General features: G+C 41.5%; 1 protein-coding gene across 2 annotated transcripts in view; it reads right to left on the reverse strand.

Annotated features, from left to right (window-relative positions):
* Window positions 1-18,577, reverse strand: part of LYN (LYN proto-oncogene, Src family tyrosine kinase) — a 63,788-nt gene that overhangs the window by 16,071 nt on the left and 29,140 nt on the right. The window contains exons 2-8 of one of the 2 annotated variants that reach the window (XM_044293416.1): window positions 14,418-14,491; window positions 7,362-7,410; window positions 7,161-7,266; window positions 4,181-4,279; window positions 4,000-4,103; window positions 2,920-3,069; window positions 431-583 (exon numbers count right to left, since the gene is read on the reverse strand). In XM_044293416.1, coding sequence (XP_044149351.1) covers window positions 431-583; window positions 2,920-3,069; window positions 4,000-4,103; window positions 4,181-4,279; window positions 7,161-7,266; window positions 7,362-7,410; window positions 14,418-14,486 — 730 coding nt within the window. In that variant the 5' untranslated portion in view covers window positions 14,487-14,491. Of the gene's footprint in view, window positions 1-430; window positions 584-2,919; window positions 3,070-3,999; window positions 4,104-4,180; window positions 4,280-7,160; window positions 7,267-7,361; window positions 7,411-14,354; window positions 14,492-18,577 lie in introns of both variants that reach the window. The other variant, XM_044293415.1, reaches the window with a different exon arrangement.

The following is an 18,577-nucleotide window of genomic DNA, read 5'->3' on the forward strand; positions in this document are numbered from 1 at the left end:
AGTCTTTCACATGAAGGAGTCATGAAATTGCCCTTAGCCAACACAAAAAAGATATGCAGTCCTTTGCATAGTCTTCTGGGATATTTGTAACTTCTTGGATATTTTGTCTCTGCAACCCTTGGCATAATTTTGCCATGCTGGTCACTCACGACAAGTCAATGTATCGTACAGATCCCATCCTTTTGGGAAATTGGTCAACTTTATTTTCTGCAAATACTGGCCTTAAAGCATAATTCTACCTACAACCTATTTATACATGGATACAGTCAGTAACCATATATTGTCCTTAAAACCCGATTCAGCAATACTCAGAAAACTGTTTATAAACTGACAGCACATAGCCAGGAGGTTAGTGTGGACACTTTATATTAATTAAATTATATACTTTATATTAATGTTATAAACATTTCCAGTATGTTTGCCTACTCACCCATCCAGACTTCACCAAACTGTCCAGCTCCAAGTTTCTTCACTAGTTTAACAGACTCCCTTGGAATTTCCCAAGCATCTTTATCCCATGGTTTTTGTGGTTTGGGACTAAAACAGGGTTTTTCCAATTTCCTGCATAGGCCATCTGCTTGTCCTAAAACATCAAATTATTATAGATTATTGTAAAATAAATGTGAAGTACTATAACATGAAGAAAAGTCTGTGAAAGGCAAAAAAAAAAATAATGGATAAAGTCTCAATAACAAAGGATTGAGCAGCAAAAACACTGTACAAGAGAAAAAAAATGCTAAAAGAATGAGTACAAATATATATATGTATTGCATTGCACTGGTCTTTGAAAGGGAACCTGCCACATACATGTATGCAGCACGGTATAGAAAAGGAGGGGCTGAACAGATTTATATAGAGCTTGTGTATTTTAGCTATTGAAAGTGGTTGTACAGTTGATTAATAATGACTTATCTTTAGGGTAGGTTATCAATTTTAGATAGTCGGGGGTCTGACTTCTGGCACCCCCGCCAATCAGCTGTTTAAGAGGTAGTGGCGCTCATGCAAGTTATGCGAATTGTGCAAATCACTTGAATAGGATGGAGCAGCTGTAATTACACTGTGCCACAGAGACTTAGGCCTCATGCACACGACAATGAAAAAAAAAAGTCTGTTAAAAACGGACACACTGTCAGTTTTTCATGGCCATTTTGCATCAGTGTGTGCATCCATTTTCTGGCCCTGTGTCTGTTTTTAATGTCCGTTTTGCATCAGTTTTTCATGTCCGTTAAAAACGGACATAAAAAATGGGTGAATTTGACCCACCCTTCTGAGAACACCCACAGGACGATAGGCCCCCAGCTAAAATAATGCCCCCATGTAAGCCCCCAGCTAAATAAATGTCCCCCACACTGTATATAATTTTTTCAACCACCCCTAGCTTTAATAATGCCCCAATTCAATTTAACAGAGCTTAGCCCCGCCCAGGCCAGTGATACTAGTCGTGACGTCACTGGGCCTGCGGTAAACAGCGAGAAGGCCGCGGAGCTACTGCCAACGCAGCTGCCTTCTCAAAAGGCTGATCGTCAGGGGTCCCAGGTGTCAGACCCCGCCTATCAGATGCTGATGATTATTTTTTTTGGGGTCCCCCAACTTTATAATATCCCCCATGGTTTATATAATGCCCTCATAGTGTCCAGCAGCCCCAAAAAAACCTCACCTTATCCACTTGCTCGCGCTGCAGCAGTCTCTTTTTTCTTCACAGAACAGAACCTGCCGAAGGTGTGCGATTTCGACACTGCGTGCTCCTACGTGGTTACATCAGCACGCAGATCACAGGTCCTTCGGCAGATCCTGCTCAATGAAACGAGAAGAGACTGCCGCACCGCGAGCAAGTGGATAAAGAGCGTTTTTTTAACCCCTAAATGGCCTGTGTACCCGTTTTTAAACAGCCGTTAGATGGGTGCATTCCTGTCAATCGGACGTTTAAAAACTGTCCCATTGATTTTAATCGGGCCCGTCCGGACATGTCCTATTTTTGGACGGACGCTATTCACTGGCCGTTAAAAGAACGGCCATGTGAATAGCCCCATAGACTTTCACTGGTGCTAAAAATAGCCGTGTGACGGCCATTTTTCACTGTCGTGTGCATGTAGCCTTAAATGAATAAATGACACGTTCTACTGAATCTTTTCCCACAAAACTATGGGGGCGCCGGTCTTCATAAAGGCCCTGTGCTGGCGGCGGATACGCTAAGGTTATGCAGAGGTGCAGGCCTTTCCATAACTTTGGTGCATCCAACGCCAGTTCTAAATGTAAGACTGCTTCTCAGCTGTTACATTTAGACCATTTTCTACGCCTAAAACAGGCGTAGAAAAATGTTGAGTGAGACGGACCTGCCAGCCTGTCCCCTTCTCCACCCACAATTTTAGAACCAGCGTGCACTGGGCGAAGTCACACATAGCATAACAACTAACCGTTGTGCCACCATCTGTGCCTGAAATACGCCTCATTTAGGTGTATTTTAGCATAATAATCTCCCCCCCCCCCCCCCCCTATATACAGTATGTTAATCTGATCAGCTCCTCCTGCTCTATAACAAGCTGCCTGCAGATCAGACACCATGTGTAACATGACAGGTTCCCTTTAAGGATTTATAGCAAACCACCTGGAATGAATTATTAACCAACCACACTGAACTACACTCACAGGTCATCAGATTTATATTACTGTGAAGTTGGGTGACGTGATCTCCAAAATGTATTTTCTTTTTATGGGGTAAAGAAAAATGTGTAAATAATAAAACAGCTTTAAATACTGTTATTGGAAAAAGTGCAACTGACAGTGCAAAGTACACAATCGATTCCAAAGTTGCTTCACATTAAACTATGTTCCAAGCCATAAACCATCTTTACTGTATGAATCACATCATCTATTGATAAAGAAACTGTTCACAGAAAATCAGAGCATTGAATTACTCACTTTGGTAATGCTGGATCATGTCACTGATGCACGGGAACGTAATCCGGGGGGAAATGTAAACTCCACCATTGTCAAGAGTCCTGATTTTGTAGTGCTTGATGACATCACCGTTCTTTGCATCAAAATCCCTTATTGACAAGGAGTAGCTGCCTAACAAATAGAAAATTATGGGTTTCAGTTCAGTTACCAGGGCAATAGTACCTCACAGTTACTGGATTATAGCCCTGACCACGTTGATGTGGCAGACATGAAAACAGCCTGGTAACTACTACGCAGCAGTGCTCTATTATTCTGAGCTTCGTAATGTACAATACTGTACTTAAATGGGCTGCAAATGCTTAGAAATTCAAGTTTTATATAAGAAAAAAGAAATCAAATACAATAAATACATAAGACTTACAAACAACCAAATTCTAGTAACAATGCAACCTGATGATAAAGCGACTATTAAAGACCTGTTAGGTACTGCATCTGTGTTTAGGTAGAAAACAATGAAGACATTTTCAGCCACTAGCACTAGCATATTATTTGTGGTCCAATGATAGCACAAAACAGGTTGGGAGCTTTGATGGACCCAGGTCATGTCAGTGCTGTGTCGTGCACCAAGCAGATTGACCCCTCTGCCATGTCTATTTATTTCCCACCCTGCAATTTTAATGCACCTATTGCTGTAGAGCCATACATACATCATGATTTTAGGGGAAGAGGGTGGCTTAGGAGAGAAAAGGGCAGTGTCCTGCTGTGTGCCATGATCGGTAATCGTAATTAGACCAAAACTGTAATGGCTCATAAGCAGATATGCACCTATTACCAGCTACAATGCTACATGACCAGAAGTTTGGTTTCAAAATATTCAGATGTTTTCCAGATTTCCATTGTTCCATCAGGGGCAACCAATTTTTCCCTTGGCAGGTCAAGTAATCATTATTTAACGTGGGAAGGAAGAATCCAGCATGCTAGGTCTTTTTTTTTTTTTTAAGTGTCTTCCAGGACAAAAGATTGATTATTGAGCTTTCATACATCCTCACCATTTGGAATGGTGGTTTACTGGTACCATTACTACCATGTCACAGGAGTTACCTTTCAGGGTTTCACTTTCTCTGATAAGAAAAGCTCCAGCAGTATTCCCAGGTGCTAACAGCTGTCTTTCTGCATCTTTTCTTGTTATGTCTTTGAAAAACCATCTGTGAAATACATGGTAAGGTAAGCATCTAAAGATGGTCAGTAAGAACTGGCTCCCACACAAAACCACAGAACTTACTCTTCCGTTTCTAACGTGTTGACTTTGGCCACGTAGTTACTAGGTATGAATCCTTCTTTCTTGGTGGATAAGGACTTTGCTTTCCACCATTCCCCGTGTCTATAAGAATAAACACAAAATCAGTAAGGTCAAAAAGTGGAACATTTAAAGAATGAGCAACGTTGCCTTGTAGTACAGATTGTATATGGCCTTCTCACTCCCAGTGAAGGGGACTAAAACTAACTTATGCTCATGACTGTGTTAGTAGAAGATCCCCATTGATCAATAAAACACATAGGGCCAGATTTATCATTAGCTCAAGTCAGAATAATGGAGTGAAAAAGTCGCAAAAAAAATGCGCAAACGCTAAAACTGCGCACAAATTTGCAACTTTTTTCTGCTCTGCACTATGCTCGCCAGTTTTCGGGCGAAAGTGGGCGTGTTTTCTTATGTAAATTAATCTCTAGACAGATCTACTATTGGGACTATTTAAAAAGTCGCAAAAATATGCACAATTTCACTCCAGTGAGGACCATGCTTATCTTATTAGACTTTTTAATAGAACATGCAACTTTTTCATAAAAACGTGTGACTTTTTCGTAAAGATGTGCGACTTTTGTAAAGCCGCTTACTGACGGATAAACTGCTACCGTCAAACCACATTTATTACAGTCTTAAAGGGCCGATCATAAATCTGACTTGGCTAAACGGACTTTAGCCATATGTGAAAGTGGAGTGAGCTGTCAGAGTCATGATAAATCTGGCCCATATACTCTAACCCTGAAATTCATAAAATGTCTCTTTCCTCAGTCACTGCAATCTTCATAGCGTTGTGTTGTCTTTAGAGGTTTCCTCAAGACATTGACTTGAGAAACACTTCAAAAGCTGACTGTTCCTCTGTTCTGGAAGAAAGCATAAACAGCATGGCTCTCTCACTAGAGCACCCCGAAAGTCACCCTTTCCCTTGATTAAAAAAAGCAGCCTTTAGCAAAACAATGGAAATGGGAGCTAGTCAACACAACCAAGATGAAGACTTATACAGATCAATATACCCACCCTTGACTTAATGTACTTCTACAAATGCTCTTACCTTTCTGAAACTCCATTTTTTTTTATTTTTAGGAAGTCTCTCAAAGTTTATCAACTGTAAATTAAATGCACTTAAAGGGAGTCTGTCACCAACTTTTTCCATTTAAGACTGTTCCTGGTGCTCTGTAGGTCACATACGCCCTACCCAAGACATCTCTTTGTGTTGTTTTCTCATCAAGCCAATGCTCAAAATCTCAAGCAGGCGTACATCACCGCTCTGTTTGATGGCTCCCAATGTCATCAAGCCAGTGCCATCACCATCCTGTTTGCAAGCAAAGCAGTTATGTGCGCCGGCATGCCATTTCAAGTGCTGGCTTAATGAGGCCCAGAACAGAGGGAGGTGGAGAAAAGGCGAAGAGGAGAGGTGTGGAACCCAATTCGAATGGGAGCAGCTGGCTCAATTGCCGATGGGTACTGCCCCTTGGGCTCTTTCATGCTAATTTGCAATAGAGACTGAGAAAAGCATACAAAGGTACAGGGTGGATTTGATTTAAATCACGATTTAAATCACTAGTCAGTAAGGCTTGATTTAAATCATAGTTTTTTACATAAAGATTCATATTTGGACAATTTTTCTGTTGTACTTAGGAAGGAGAAAAATAATCATTACCTTAATAATAACAATTTAAATAGGATTTATTCAACTGAAACAATAACATTACAACATGTTATTTGCTTAAAGGGGTTCTTCACTTTCATTTAACTGATGATCTATCCTCTGGATAGATCATCAGCTTCTGATCGGCTGGGGGTCCGACACCCGGGACCCCCGCCGATCAGCTGTTTGAGAAGGCAGCGGCGCTCCAGCAGCGCCGCGGCCTTCTCACTGTTTACTGCCGGGCCGCCCGCCCACTGACGTCACGACTTGTATCAACTAGAGTGGGCGCGGCTAAGCTCTGCTCACTTGAATGGAGCTTAGCCGCGCCCACTCTAGTTGATACAAGTCGTGACGTCAGTGGGCGGGCGGCCCGGCAGTAAACAGTGAGAAGGCCGCGGCGCTGCTGGAGCGCCGCTGCCTTCTCAAACAGCTGATCGGCGGGGGTCCCGGGTGTCGGACCCCCGCCGATCAGAAGCTGATGATCTATCCAGAGGATAGATCATCAGTTAAATGAAAGTGAAGAACCCCTTTAAACATCCATGTTTGTTAACTAATTTGGCTAAAGAAAATATATATATTTTAAGAAACGGAGACTGTCAGCCGAGCCTACACAAGAAACTGATATTTTGAAGTGAAAGTGATGAAGAAATATTGTTTATATTCTATTCACTGAACTTTAAACTTAGCACTGAAGGGGTTGATTCTGTTTTTATAGGTTTGTAGAAGTTAGGATTAAGATCTTTTTCTCAACTCTTTTCATGTTATAAATTCAGTTTTTAGAACTCCAAAATTAAACCAAGCATCTGTGATAATATCTTGTAGGCAGAGAAACTACCCAGTAATCTTACAAAAACCTCTGGAAGAGCATGACATTCTGACTGGATTAATGGAATTTAACAAAAAAATTAAACATATACAGCCTTATTCTACATTATTAAAAAAAGTCATCTTTATTTCATAATGAAATAACCTTTGGATGGTAATATATTTTCCTCAAAAAGCATTTCATATAAAAAAAAATCCGATTTAAATAAAAAAAATCCAATTTAAATAAAAAAAAAAACACCATATTTTTTCGATTTAAAAATAAATAAAAAATCATTGATTTTTATCCACCCTGCAAAGGTATGTCTGGGTGTATGTCACCTACAGGGCACCACAAACTGAAAGAGGAGGTGCAGCTAATCTGAACGTGTGTGCAAGGCTATAACACCCATTATATTTACTCACCAAGAATGGGAATGAAAAACTAAGTTAGGTACAAAAGGACCCAATCGTCATTATCATCAGACACCAATTATACGCAGCACTTACTCTTCAAGTATTTTTAATTTTTCTCCTTTTTTGAAAGTTAAGTCATCTTGATGGATTCCTTGATACTGATATAAAGCTACTACTATATTCCCAGTCTCCTCCGCTTCTGACATGGAAGAAATAAGAGAGTTGTATTAATTGTGGCACATGAATTCACGGTGCTGCGGGTATTGTATCTCAAGGCACGGCACACAAACCTACCTGCATGTTGCATTCTCTGCCCAGGTAATAGACTTCCTGGATTTTGTGGCTAGAAAAAAATAATAATAATACACCATGGTGACTACAGAGCAAGGCGGTATGGTTTGGCATTTGACTACAATAAATGGAGACCATAAATAGGGAACAGCTGAAGAGTAACCAAAATAGTAACAAAATTAACCAAAACAGGTCTAGATATAGAATAATGCATGAATTCAAAGGCATTACATGCTGATAGTGATGTGTTGTTGGGGTGGGCTGTCCTATCCACATCTCCATGCTGAAAAAGATAGAGCAGTGTTTCCCAACCAGTGTGCCTCCAGCTGTTGCAAAACTACAACTCCCAGCATGTCCGGACAGCATTTGGCTGTGCGGGCATGCTGGGAGTTGTAGTTTTGTAACAGCTGGAGGCACACTGGTTGGGAAACACTGAGATAGAGCATGTCCTGTTCTGGCGGACCCACTGAAGTCAACGGGTCCGCAAGAAAATGCGGATTGCACACGGACCGCATCCCTGATTTGCGTACTGCAAAATGGATACAGTCGTGTGCTTAAGATCTTATAGTGAAAGCCACAGTGCTCATATATATGAAGTACAGATACGTCAAGTGCACTATACTGTGCAATAGTCCAATATACTGTGTATAAGACTGTCCTATAACTGCCTCCTGTGCATTTGTCCCAGACCCCATCCAGTGCCACCAGACCACCCACCACTCCGTGCCACAACGACCAGACGTCCCTGTTGAATTCTTATTGCATTGTGTTTTGCACAGTCTACTGCTCCGATCCCTACGTTATTTGGTGCTTCAAGAAAGGTAGGGATTCAGTCTTCTGGAGAGATAAATTTAAAATGGTCATAATTTGCTATTCCTGCATGGAAGACATTATAGAGGAGACTTGTAATGGTTTCCTTGCAGAAATAGCAACATCTTAACATTATTTAGGCCTACGTATTATATATATGAATTACCGCAAATTTCGTACTCCTCCTCGGCTAAATATACTTCTCAAAAATGGTATAAGGAGTATTTTTTACTCTTCTGGAAAAAAAAGTAGCGCGACCTCTGCTCGAGGCTCTCTATATGGTTTTGGATGTCCATATTTAAAGGCAACCTCTCTTGAAGCGTCTTAGTAAATACCCTGTGAAAATCCACGTATGTGTGAATGAGGGCTTAACTAGAGATGAGTGAATCGATTCTGAACTAATCTGATTCATTACAATTTTCACAAGAAATCTGCTGCCAAACGAATCCAAAGTTTTGAAAATCTTGTCGGGCGAATAGAGTAAAAACGGCATCAGCGCCATTTTACTGTGAAAACTGCTGGGGAAAACGATAGAAAGAAAGAAGCTGGAGGATCATATCACCCTGGGAGGGAAGGATCTTGTACCGATTGGCTCAGAGGCTGACAGACAGCCAATCAGGGGGCAGGATTCTGGCAAGTCCTTTTGCTGAGAATGCTGTTCTCTGTACAGCTTGTGACCTGAGCTCGATATATGGGTGCTAAGGGGCAGGTGACATCAGAGGAGGACGATGGTGGTCATGGAGGCAATAAAGAGTAGAGCCAATGTACAGTACGGCCATAACGACTTTGCTTGTATTGTTGTCACATCGGGAACTGGTGATAACACCAATACTGTGGGCACAGGCTCCACTTCTCCACAAGGCTGGCATGCAAAACCAGCGCCATGTGCAAGATCTGAAAGATGACAATAAGGCATGGGTGTTCAAACATAAGTACCTGGGCTCTACTGCAGCACGAGGCAGCATCACCAGATCTTGTAGGAAAACGGAACTGACTGCTAGTCTTATTTTTGGCAGCCAGGCTGCATCCCCCTGTTGTGGGCAGAGACAGTACTTGTCTTTCATGGTCCTCAGGATAGCCCATTACTAGTTGCTGAGGGTCCGACACCATGCTGATCAGTTGTTTGGTGGTGCTGGGAGATGGCACCAGAGCCACCATCAACACTGTAGTGGAGGGAGCTCTCTACTACAGCGCTGCCACCATTGATTTCACTACAGTGTTGATGGTGATGTGTATCTCCTGCACCAACTTACAGCGATGGAGCTACACCGAATAGCTGATTTGCTGGAGTGCTGGACTTCAGACACCCATAGATCAGCTAGTAATGGCCTATCCTGAGGATAGGCCATCACTTACTAAAAGTTGGACAACTCCTTTAACTGCCACTGAATTAGTACTTAGGAGCTGCATTAAAGAGCCACCCTGCTGCTATAGGGATAATTATTATCATCTGTACATATGACCATGTGCAAACTAAGAAGGATAAAGTTTGTTTGAGTGCTACTACCAGAAATACTGTAAGAAGACCGGGTATGGGAATGACCACGGATTTCTGATCTCGTCAGCGATAACCAACTATGCTACTTATTAACCAGAAAATGTGTAGCCAACAAGGCATGGAAAAAACACAATACTGGACACACTCAGAAGTGTAATTTTGTACTTTTTGGTACAACCTCCAACAACTGTACTCCAAAAACTGCTTTAGAAAACTACAAAACTTCATTATCTGTCCTCTTGTCTAGAAAAAAAAAAGTACTTCCCCAAAATCATGTTATAAATAGCAAGGTTTCATTAGAGTAAGGATTTCTTACTGACTGTGCCCCTTTCCTTCCTCACTGTAGTTTACAGAAAAAATAACAGAAGCTTAAAGGGGACCCGTCATCAACTTTGTGCTGTCCATACTAACGGCAGAAAAAAAATAGAGTAGAGATAGGTGAGTTTATTTCAGCGGTCTGTCATTTATAAGTTAAAAGTAAGTGGTTGCCGAGAACCAACATCACAATCACCTGAGAAGAGTCCTGGTTATTCATGAATTCCTGCTCTCCTGCCCACCTGCTGATGACTGACAGTCTTCTACCTAGTTTTCGCCCGATCTCTCTAGGAGATAACTGACAATCATCAGCAGATGGTGAGAGAGCAGGAGATTAGGAATAACCAGGACTCTTCTCAGGTAGATGTGACTCTTTTCCAGGCCCTGGCTGTAATGGTTATGATGCTGGTTCTCAGCAACCACTTACTATTAGCTCATGACTGACACACTGCTGACATCAGCATTTCTGTCACTATTTTATGCTGCCCTCAGTACGGTCAGGATTAAGTTGATAACAGGTTCCCTTTAAAGGATTTGTCTAGGATTTATAAATAGCATGTGATGTGCTATAGAAGTGTATGTGACTGCTACAACCAGTCACTGGCCTCAGCGCTCCTGTGCCGCACATGCTAGTATCATCACTGAGACCAGTAACTGGCCATAGCCATCACATGGGAAGACAGGAGCATCATAGCTGCAGGGAGATGGAAACCAGCAGGACTCTCCGGAGCGGTAGTGCTGGAACAGAAAGGGATTTACCAGACGTGCATGAGGCCTTTTTTCCCCATTTACCACAGTTCTTGCTATTAGTAAGTTTTTGTATCCTGGGCAACATTGACACATTGTTAAAAATGTAAATGCATCATTAGTGAATATTTGCTGAATGTAGAAACATAACTGGTCCACATTGATATGGAGTAAGGTCTAAGGAATAAATTAAGTTCTCAATTCAGCCAAGTGGCCGGGTATGAGATAAATTGGTCTAAATCCGTCCTCTTCCCTCTAAACCGTGTACCCCCACAATATGACTTAAAGGTAAAAATCATCTCCCCATTAGACCACCTGGAATATTTAGGGGTAAAGATTGGTAGCTCAATCGAGGATTACAACAAATTAAACATTGTTCCCTTAATAAACAAAGTAAAGGAGAAGATTAGGGTTTGGCAGAAACTTCCCCTCTCACAGATTAATAGAATCGCATTGATTAAAATGATCCTGTTGCCTTGGATATTATATGTGGTCGGCCCCTGCCCCGTTTGGATAGAAGACAGTGTCTTCAACCTGATCGAGAGATTGATTAACGACCTGATATGGGGCAGAAAAAGGGTTCGCATCAAATTACAGTATTTATGTTTGGCCGAAAACGATGGTGGCCTTGGACTTCCACACTTTCAAAGTTATTATTTATGTTCACAATTGCAGTGGTGTATTAATTCCGGAGATGGTGCATTGATCTCCTACCTTGCTAAACAACAGCAGTGTCCTATACAGAATATATTTAGCGTACTGGAGACTGGACTCTTGGGTCGTGGCGAATTCAATAGTCCTATAGGTTCCATGTTACAGAAGGTATGGAATAAAATAAAGGTTTTGTTGCAGGTTACACAAGCACAGGAATTTACCCCGTTATGGGATAATCCTTTCCTAATTGAATTTTTAGCTTTAAATGATGATTATTGGACCCGGAAAGGGATCACGACGTTCTCACATATATGCACTGCGGGAAAATTAAAACCCATAGGGGAAATTTTTCACGAGGAACCAATTGCTGCATTAACACATTATCGATATGCTCAACTTAAGCATGCACTCACATACATGCAAAATAAAATTCCTCAAACATTAGGAACACAGACACTTAGGTTTTTGTTATAGGTCACTTGGGAAAAAAGTTAGGGTTTCACAAATTTACAGTAGATTAATAAAGGAATTAAGCACTACTACTAAATTTAAAAGTGTTGACAAATGGGAAATGGATTTAGGGGAACTCAACCCACTTCAATGGCGTGAGATATATCAAAATATTAAGAAGGCCTCTCTCACGCCAACACTGGTTGACACAATTTAAAATAGTACACCGTTTGTACCTTACACCGGGGCTCTTATCTAAAATGTATGGAACAAAAGGAAAAGAATTCTGCTGTTTGAAATGCTCTTTCCCTGATGCTGGATATGTCCATATGTTATGGAGCTGCCCGGTTATCAAGATCTTCTGGCAAAGTATATTTCAGGGCATAGGAGCAATAATCGAAAACAGCCCTCCTTTAACTATTGAAGTTGCCATATTAGGGCTCCTACCCCCTGAATTTAAACGCAAAGCATTAAAAAGTGAACAAATTGGTTGGTTAAAGGGACTACTATTGGCCAAGGTACTAATCCTCAGGAACTGGGCGACAGAAAGGGCTTCCACATTACAAGAGTGGGAAAGATTAATGCAAAGAGTAAAAGAATTTGAGTCTGTTAAACGTAGAGGGGAGAAACACCGTACATAATGGAAAGTGGCATTGCTGGAGTGGAGCTGATGACTGTTAATGTTAAAATTGAATATTTGAAATTTTGAGTACACTTAAAATTTTCAGCGAACGAGCAGATTGTAGTATCCGCGCACATTGGGGGAATATAGTTTTCAGTGCATTATGGAATGGTTGGAAAGAGAGTGGATTCGCCCGACACTCCCGTAGCAGCCGTGCCCTGGGGGGGGAGGGGGAGGGGGGGGGGGGCGAGGGGGAACAGGGTTGTTTAATATGGGAGGAGGAGATTAGTATTCAGCCTGGGGTATCTTGCACTTCTATACGCTAATAGGCCTATAAGGCCATTGTGCTATAGCAGAAGAACGTTGCTAGTATGTATATGAATGCGCTTGTATAATTGGAGATGTACAAGACATATGTATCATGATCTCCCCCATTATTTATATATATATATATATATATATATATATATATATATATATATATATATCTATCTTGTTGTTTGGAAAAAAATAAAGATATTTATAAAAAATTAAGTTCGGAGACCTCACAGTAATGTCGCCCCATGCCAGTTTTTTTCCACAAATGATGGCATATTTTTGGCCCATTTTGACTGGGATATCTCCCCCAATGTATTACATTCATAGGGATATCTACTTGTATAGGGAGAGGTCCCTGCTTTCTACAGAATTGCAACCCTTAAACGGGATGTGTCGCCTATATTTTTTTCCTACCATTAAAAACCAGACAGTAACAGACATCCTTTTTTCTAACCTTTTTTAATTTTAAAAATGGGGGCCGCCATTTTGCCCGAGCTGTTGTTAATGCAGCAAGCCCAGGAGAAGCGAGCGGAGGATGGTAGTGGCTCTAGCAAAGATAGTTCTACACATGGAACACCGTGGCAATCCTCACACTGGCGCCCTCCTAGGGCCATTGAGTGACAGGAGGACACACCCTAGTGTCGGGGCTCATGCCCAGACACTAGGGTGTGTTGAAAATGTTATGCAACAGCCCAAATTTTTCCTATGTAATTACTGTATAATGTATAAGGCATAGGGAAAAACGGAACGAAAAGGAAACAAAAAAAGTAACAACGGATCCGTAAAAAACTGAAAAAGCCATACGGTGGTGTGCATGAGCCCTTAGTAGCACAGCTAGGTTACACTCTCTCCTGACTAGGGACGGACCCAGGTCCATTTCCTAGCAACTTAATGAAATGCTTAGTCATAGTTGCTAACCTTGATCTCCCCATACAATACAATTGAGTAAAAAATTTAATAAAATCAACATTTCATTTAACAATTCAACAACAGAACAATCAACCTGTCTGCCTGTTCAGGGGGTACTGCATCAACAGCATTTAGACATATTATTTACAGCAGCCACCATGGGCCATATACACAATGGACAGGAGGGGATCTCACTGAGGTCTATTGGAGATTTTTATAGGCATGCTCTGACCTGTGCAGAGGCCAGGATGGAGTAGATAAGCTGTGATATCACCTACTGTGAATGGAGGATCCTGTGTTAGCTATATACAGGCGATATCTGTCATTGTAATCCTGCTTATGGTGATAACCAGATGACTGCAGAAAAGTGATCTATACAGACTAAGAAGTGGTGCCTGTTTATTAGCCTTAGTGGACAGTGTGAAAACTGCAGGCTTTTAGGATCTTTTTTAATATAAATAGGCACCAACAATTTCTTAAAAATACATTTACCATTAAAAATTTGATTTAATCAGGTAATTTTTTGATGACATATTCCCTTTAAAGGCCAAAGCACCAGCAGCTAGACAGACAGAGGTTGTCCAATATTCCTAAATATAGGAAAACACTGCTAACAGCATAAAAAAAAAAATAGGTGCTACTGAATGCATGCTCTCCCTGTCTATCTACTTACTGGCCTGTGCTGCTTATTGGACGTTGGATCTGGTACATAAATAGTTCGTTCAGGTTTACGTACTGGATAGCTCTTGAAATCATTTTCGACTGGAGACGCTGGGCCTTTCGCTGTTGATTTGATGCATCCCATATTTTCTGAAACAATAGAAACAATTATCATTGAGGCTGATGTTAGATATACATATAGATAGATCCCAGCAAACTGGAGAGCCACACATTAAAGGGGCTATCCAGGATTTGGCTACTGATGGCCTGTCTTCAGGATATCTGATTGGCGAGGGTCTGACACCCCGCACCCGACCAATCAGCCGTTTCTGAGTAGCTCCAGCGCCGGAAGTCATCACCGGAACTGCACAGCTCCGTTCATTGTGTAGTGACCGAGAACTGCAGCGCTACTCCCATTAAAGGGAATGGGAGGAGGGCTATAGTAACCGACTCTGTCCACTACACAACGGACATCGCAAGTACAACTGATCAGACCCCTGCTGATCAAATATTGATGTCCTCCCCTGACGATAGGCCATCAATAGTAAAATCCTGGACAACCTCTTTAATATTTAGGTACACAGTGAAAGTGGATATGAAACAAACAACATTGGCATCATCATCTCTAATTTGTGTGACCCATTACTGTTAGCAAGACAATTTATGGTGGTTGTAACCTTACTAGAAAGAACCCAAACTGTTGATCTGTCCTACTGCACTGTAACTGAACCAAGAAGCTCAGGATGAACAACGCTATAAAAACAAAACCAATTTATTATGATCAAAATCAGATTTCAGGGAACAACTCATTTCAGTGTATGTATCCAGCCCTGACCCTGCTGTGGGTATAAGAACATAGAAGCACCACCACATTACCCCCCAAAACTGCCATCAAGGATTAGAAAACGTATACTGTGCAAATGAGAGAGGTAACAAGGGGCGAACACAACCCGGCTCTGGTCAGAACAGCTTACAGAATGGTATAATCATATTCATAAGTCTCAGTACAGATCAAAGGAAACGCTAAGAAGATGCGGAAAGGAATCCATGGAGGCCATATGCCGAAGATCAAACACAATGAGGTATAGTGCATATGATTATTCCAAAGCTTGATATCCCCATAAAGGAGCTTGTCCACATCTCAATGACTCTCCACACAGTGGAGCTGGATGGGCCGTGCCTTTTTTTTCAACCTATATAACTATGTAAGTAAAATGGCGCCAGGGGTGACGTGTTTTGGAATATACTTGCATTATAAAGCACATGGGTTATGCTATTTAGGGCTCATGCACGCGGCCGTGTGCATCCCGTATCACGGATGTGGACCTATTCACTTTAATGGGTCCGCAATCCAGAAGGTGCGGTTCGGAATGGAGGCACGGAACCCAATGGAAGCACCACGGAGTGCTTCCTTGGGGTTTCTCTCCATGCCTCCGCACCGCAATAAAACATGTCCTATTTTTTTGCAGTGCGACTGGATCACGGACCCATTCGAGCTGAATGGGTCTGGATCCACCGCTGCACCCGCACGGATGTTGCCAGTGCATTGGGGAACGCAAATTGCGGTGTGCATGAGGCCTTGGACTGGGGCCACAAGAGTTGTTTTGCCATTTATCTATAAAAGCTGACTAAAACTCCAATTATGAATAGATAAATTTCATACAATAAACATTTGTTTAAAGCATTTTGGCCAGTTGAATGTGCGCCGTTTTAAATGGCATTTTGGTCCCTTTTTCTACATATATAGGGGTCAGTTCACACATTTTTTTACTCCGATTTTGTTGTGCACCTCTAAAATCAGCTCCAAAAACCACCCTAAAGGGGTTTTCTGAGGGTTTTACAACTCGATAGGTGATCAGTATCTCATCGGTAGAGTTCGACACACAGAGTGCTTGGTTTGCAGAGAGAAGGCCGTGGCGCTAGTACGCTACTGCCTACATATTCCCAAAAATAATAAAAAAAATCACAACGTACAGCGCACGCTCATGGATTTCTGCAAACCCTACATTTGGAGATTGTGCCGCGTGTGAACATACCCTTATTAGAAGGCATAGCTCTGCCTCTGCTGCAACTGTCTATATGGAAAATACTCTATTTTCCAATCCTTATTTACTTTAGTGCTACATTTCCACTTTAGAATCCCTGTGAACTAGGCCTTGTAATATAGCAGTTATATTGACGTTAATATTAGATGTATTATTTCACCTCCAGAACCACTGATATGTGAACATTTAGCTTCTTCCACATTCTTCACATTCTCCAGCTAAATACCAGCAATGTACTGAAGACATTACAGGCAATCAATCACGAGGCGTTCACTCCTGTAATGGTTCCCATATTTCAGACACAGGGCACCGATGTGATATCTACAGCAGAACCCTTACAGAAGCCCCTTTCCCCTGCCGCTCTCAGCTGGACAATACAATGCTTAAAAAGCCATCAAACACATCTAGTATGCCTCTCACAATCTCGCTACCTTCATCTTTGGTGTATGTCCCCCACACCCTCTTTTTCCACCATTTTGTGCACATGCAAATGTTTCGTAAAAAATATTTTCAATTCCTTTTTTTGTTTTGTCGAGCCGATAAGGTTGACAGCACTGAAACAGGAAGTGGTGTTCTTGACATGAGCAGATTATATTTAAAGGACACTTCCACATTAGGACACAAACACCTGATTTAAGAAAAAAAGCCACCATTATATCCATTATTATTGAGGCTGGTGAGCTGGAGCGACATTTCTCCTGCTACAGTATGTATGCCAGCAAGACACTGCAGCACATGGGCTCTGGCAGAAAGATAGATTTAAGATTTATTTATATTTTTTTCATCTCCACATTTCCAAAAGCCATAACTTTTTAATTTTTGGGTCAAAATAGCTGAATTAGGGCTTCTTTTATGCTGGCCAAGTTGTATTTTATTAATTTACTCATTATTTTTTTTAAGAGCATCATCAATGATGAGACAACACCGACCCAACTTTAGGGTTTTGTTATATGGTGTTCACTGTGTGGTAATTACATTTTGACTATTCCATGGTTCAGGACAATGATGGAGACAACACAATTATATGGACGATTGAAGATTGCTTTATGTCGCCATATTCTGCCGGCAGATCTGAGTGAGGGCTCATTTTTGCTGGGAGAGCTATATAGTTTTTATTCATACTACAAATATGGCCTACATGGCACCTTTTAATCATGTTTTAGTAATTTAGGTGTCCCAAAAAAATAATTCTGGCATGGAGGATTTTATTATATTTATTTTTTACTGAGGTCAACGTATTTATTAAATAATGAGATTTTGATATAAATATATTTGGGATATAAATTATGCTTACCTTTTTAATTGTAGTACTATAGACTTTAATTGTATTACAGTACACAGTCATTTTGACAGGCAGGCTGCTACATCCTTTGCAGGCCAGGGGCTCTTCAGGGGGCCTCCAGATGCCATGCCAAATACTTGGCACCTCGCATTGTGGTAGCTCCTTCTCTCTCTTGAATCGAGGAGATGCCTTGGTCAATATAGACAACAGCATCTGAGGGGTTAAACTGTCACGCGTTATCGCATATTCTGGCAGTGAGGGACGGGTGCCAGCTTTATAACACAGCTAACCAACCGAAAGGATGGTAAGGGTCCAGCTCCCGAGACCACACCATCGCCATGATCTCCTATTACAGCACAGAGCATTAACAACCAGTGTCCTGTGATATAACGGTATGTGCAAAAGCAACGAAACGTAGAGTGACAACTGACAAATCGGTAGATTCTGATTATGTGAACGTTATCTGCGCGTCTAAAAGGGTCATTGTTGAAACGTTCACTACACCAAGAAATTACTCGTTTGTCACATCATATCGATCATCTTCTCGTGTAAAGGTACCTTTAAGAGGACCTGTCACCTCTCCTGACATGTCGGTTTTAATAGCTACATGCCTTCCCCATGTAATAATTCTGGAGCATCTATTCTTATGGCTCTATGTTTTGCCGTTCCTTTATTATTTCTACTAGAAGTTAGGAATGAATCGCTAGCAGTCTGCAGTAAGGGTACAGAGGGGAGGTAACCAGTTGGGGGGGGTGTACCTGCCCAGACTTGCTCTGTCCAATCACTGCTGCCATTTTCAGTCTGTGCACGTAAACTCCCCCCAACTGGTTACCACCCCTCTGTACCCTTACTGCAGACTGCTAGCAATTCATTCATAACTTCTACCAGAAATAATAAAGGAACGGCACA

This window comes from Bufo gargarizans, chromosome 5 (assembly GCF_014858855.1).
Source record: "Bufo gargarizans isolate SCDJY-AF-19 chromosome 5, ASM1485885v1, whole genome shotgun sequence".
Taxonomy (NCBI): Eukaryota; Metazoa; Chordata; class Amphibia; order Anura; family Bufonidae; genus Bufo; species Bufo gargarizans.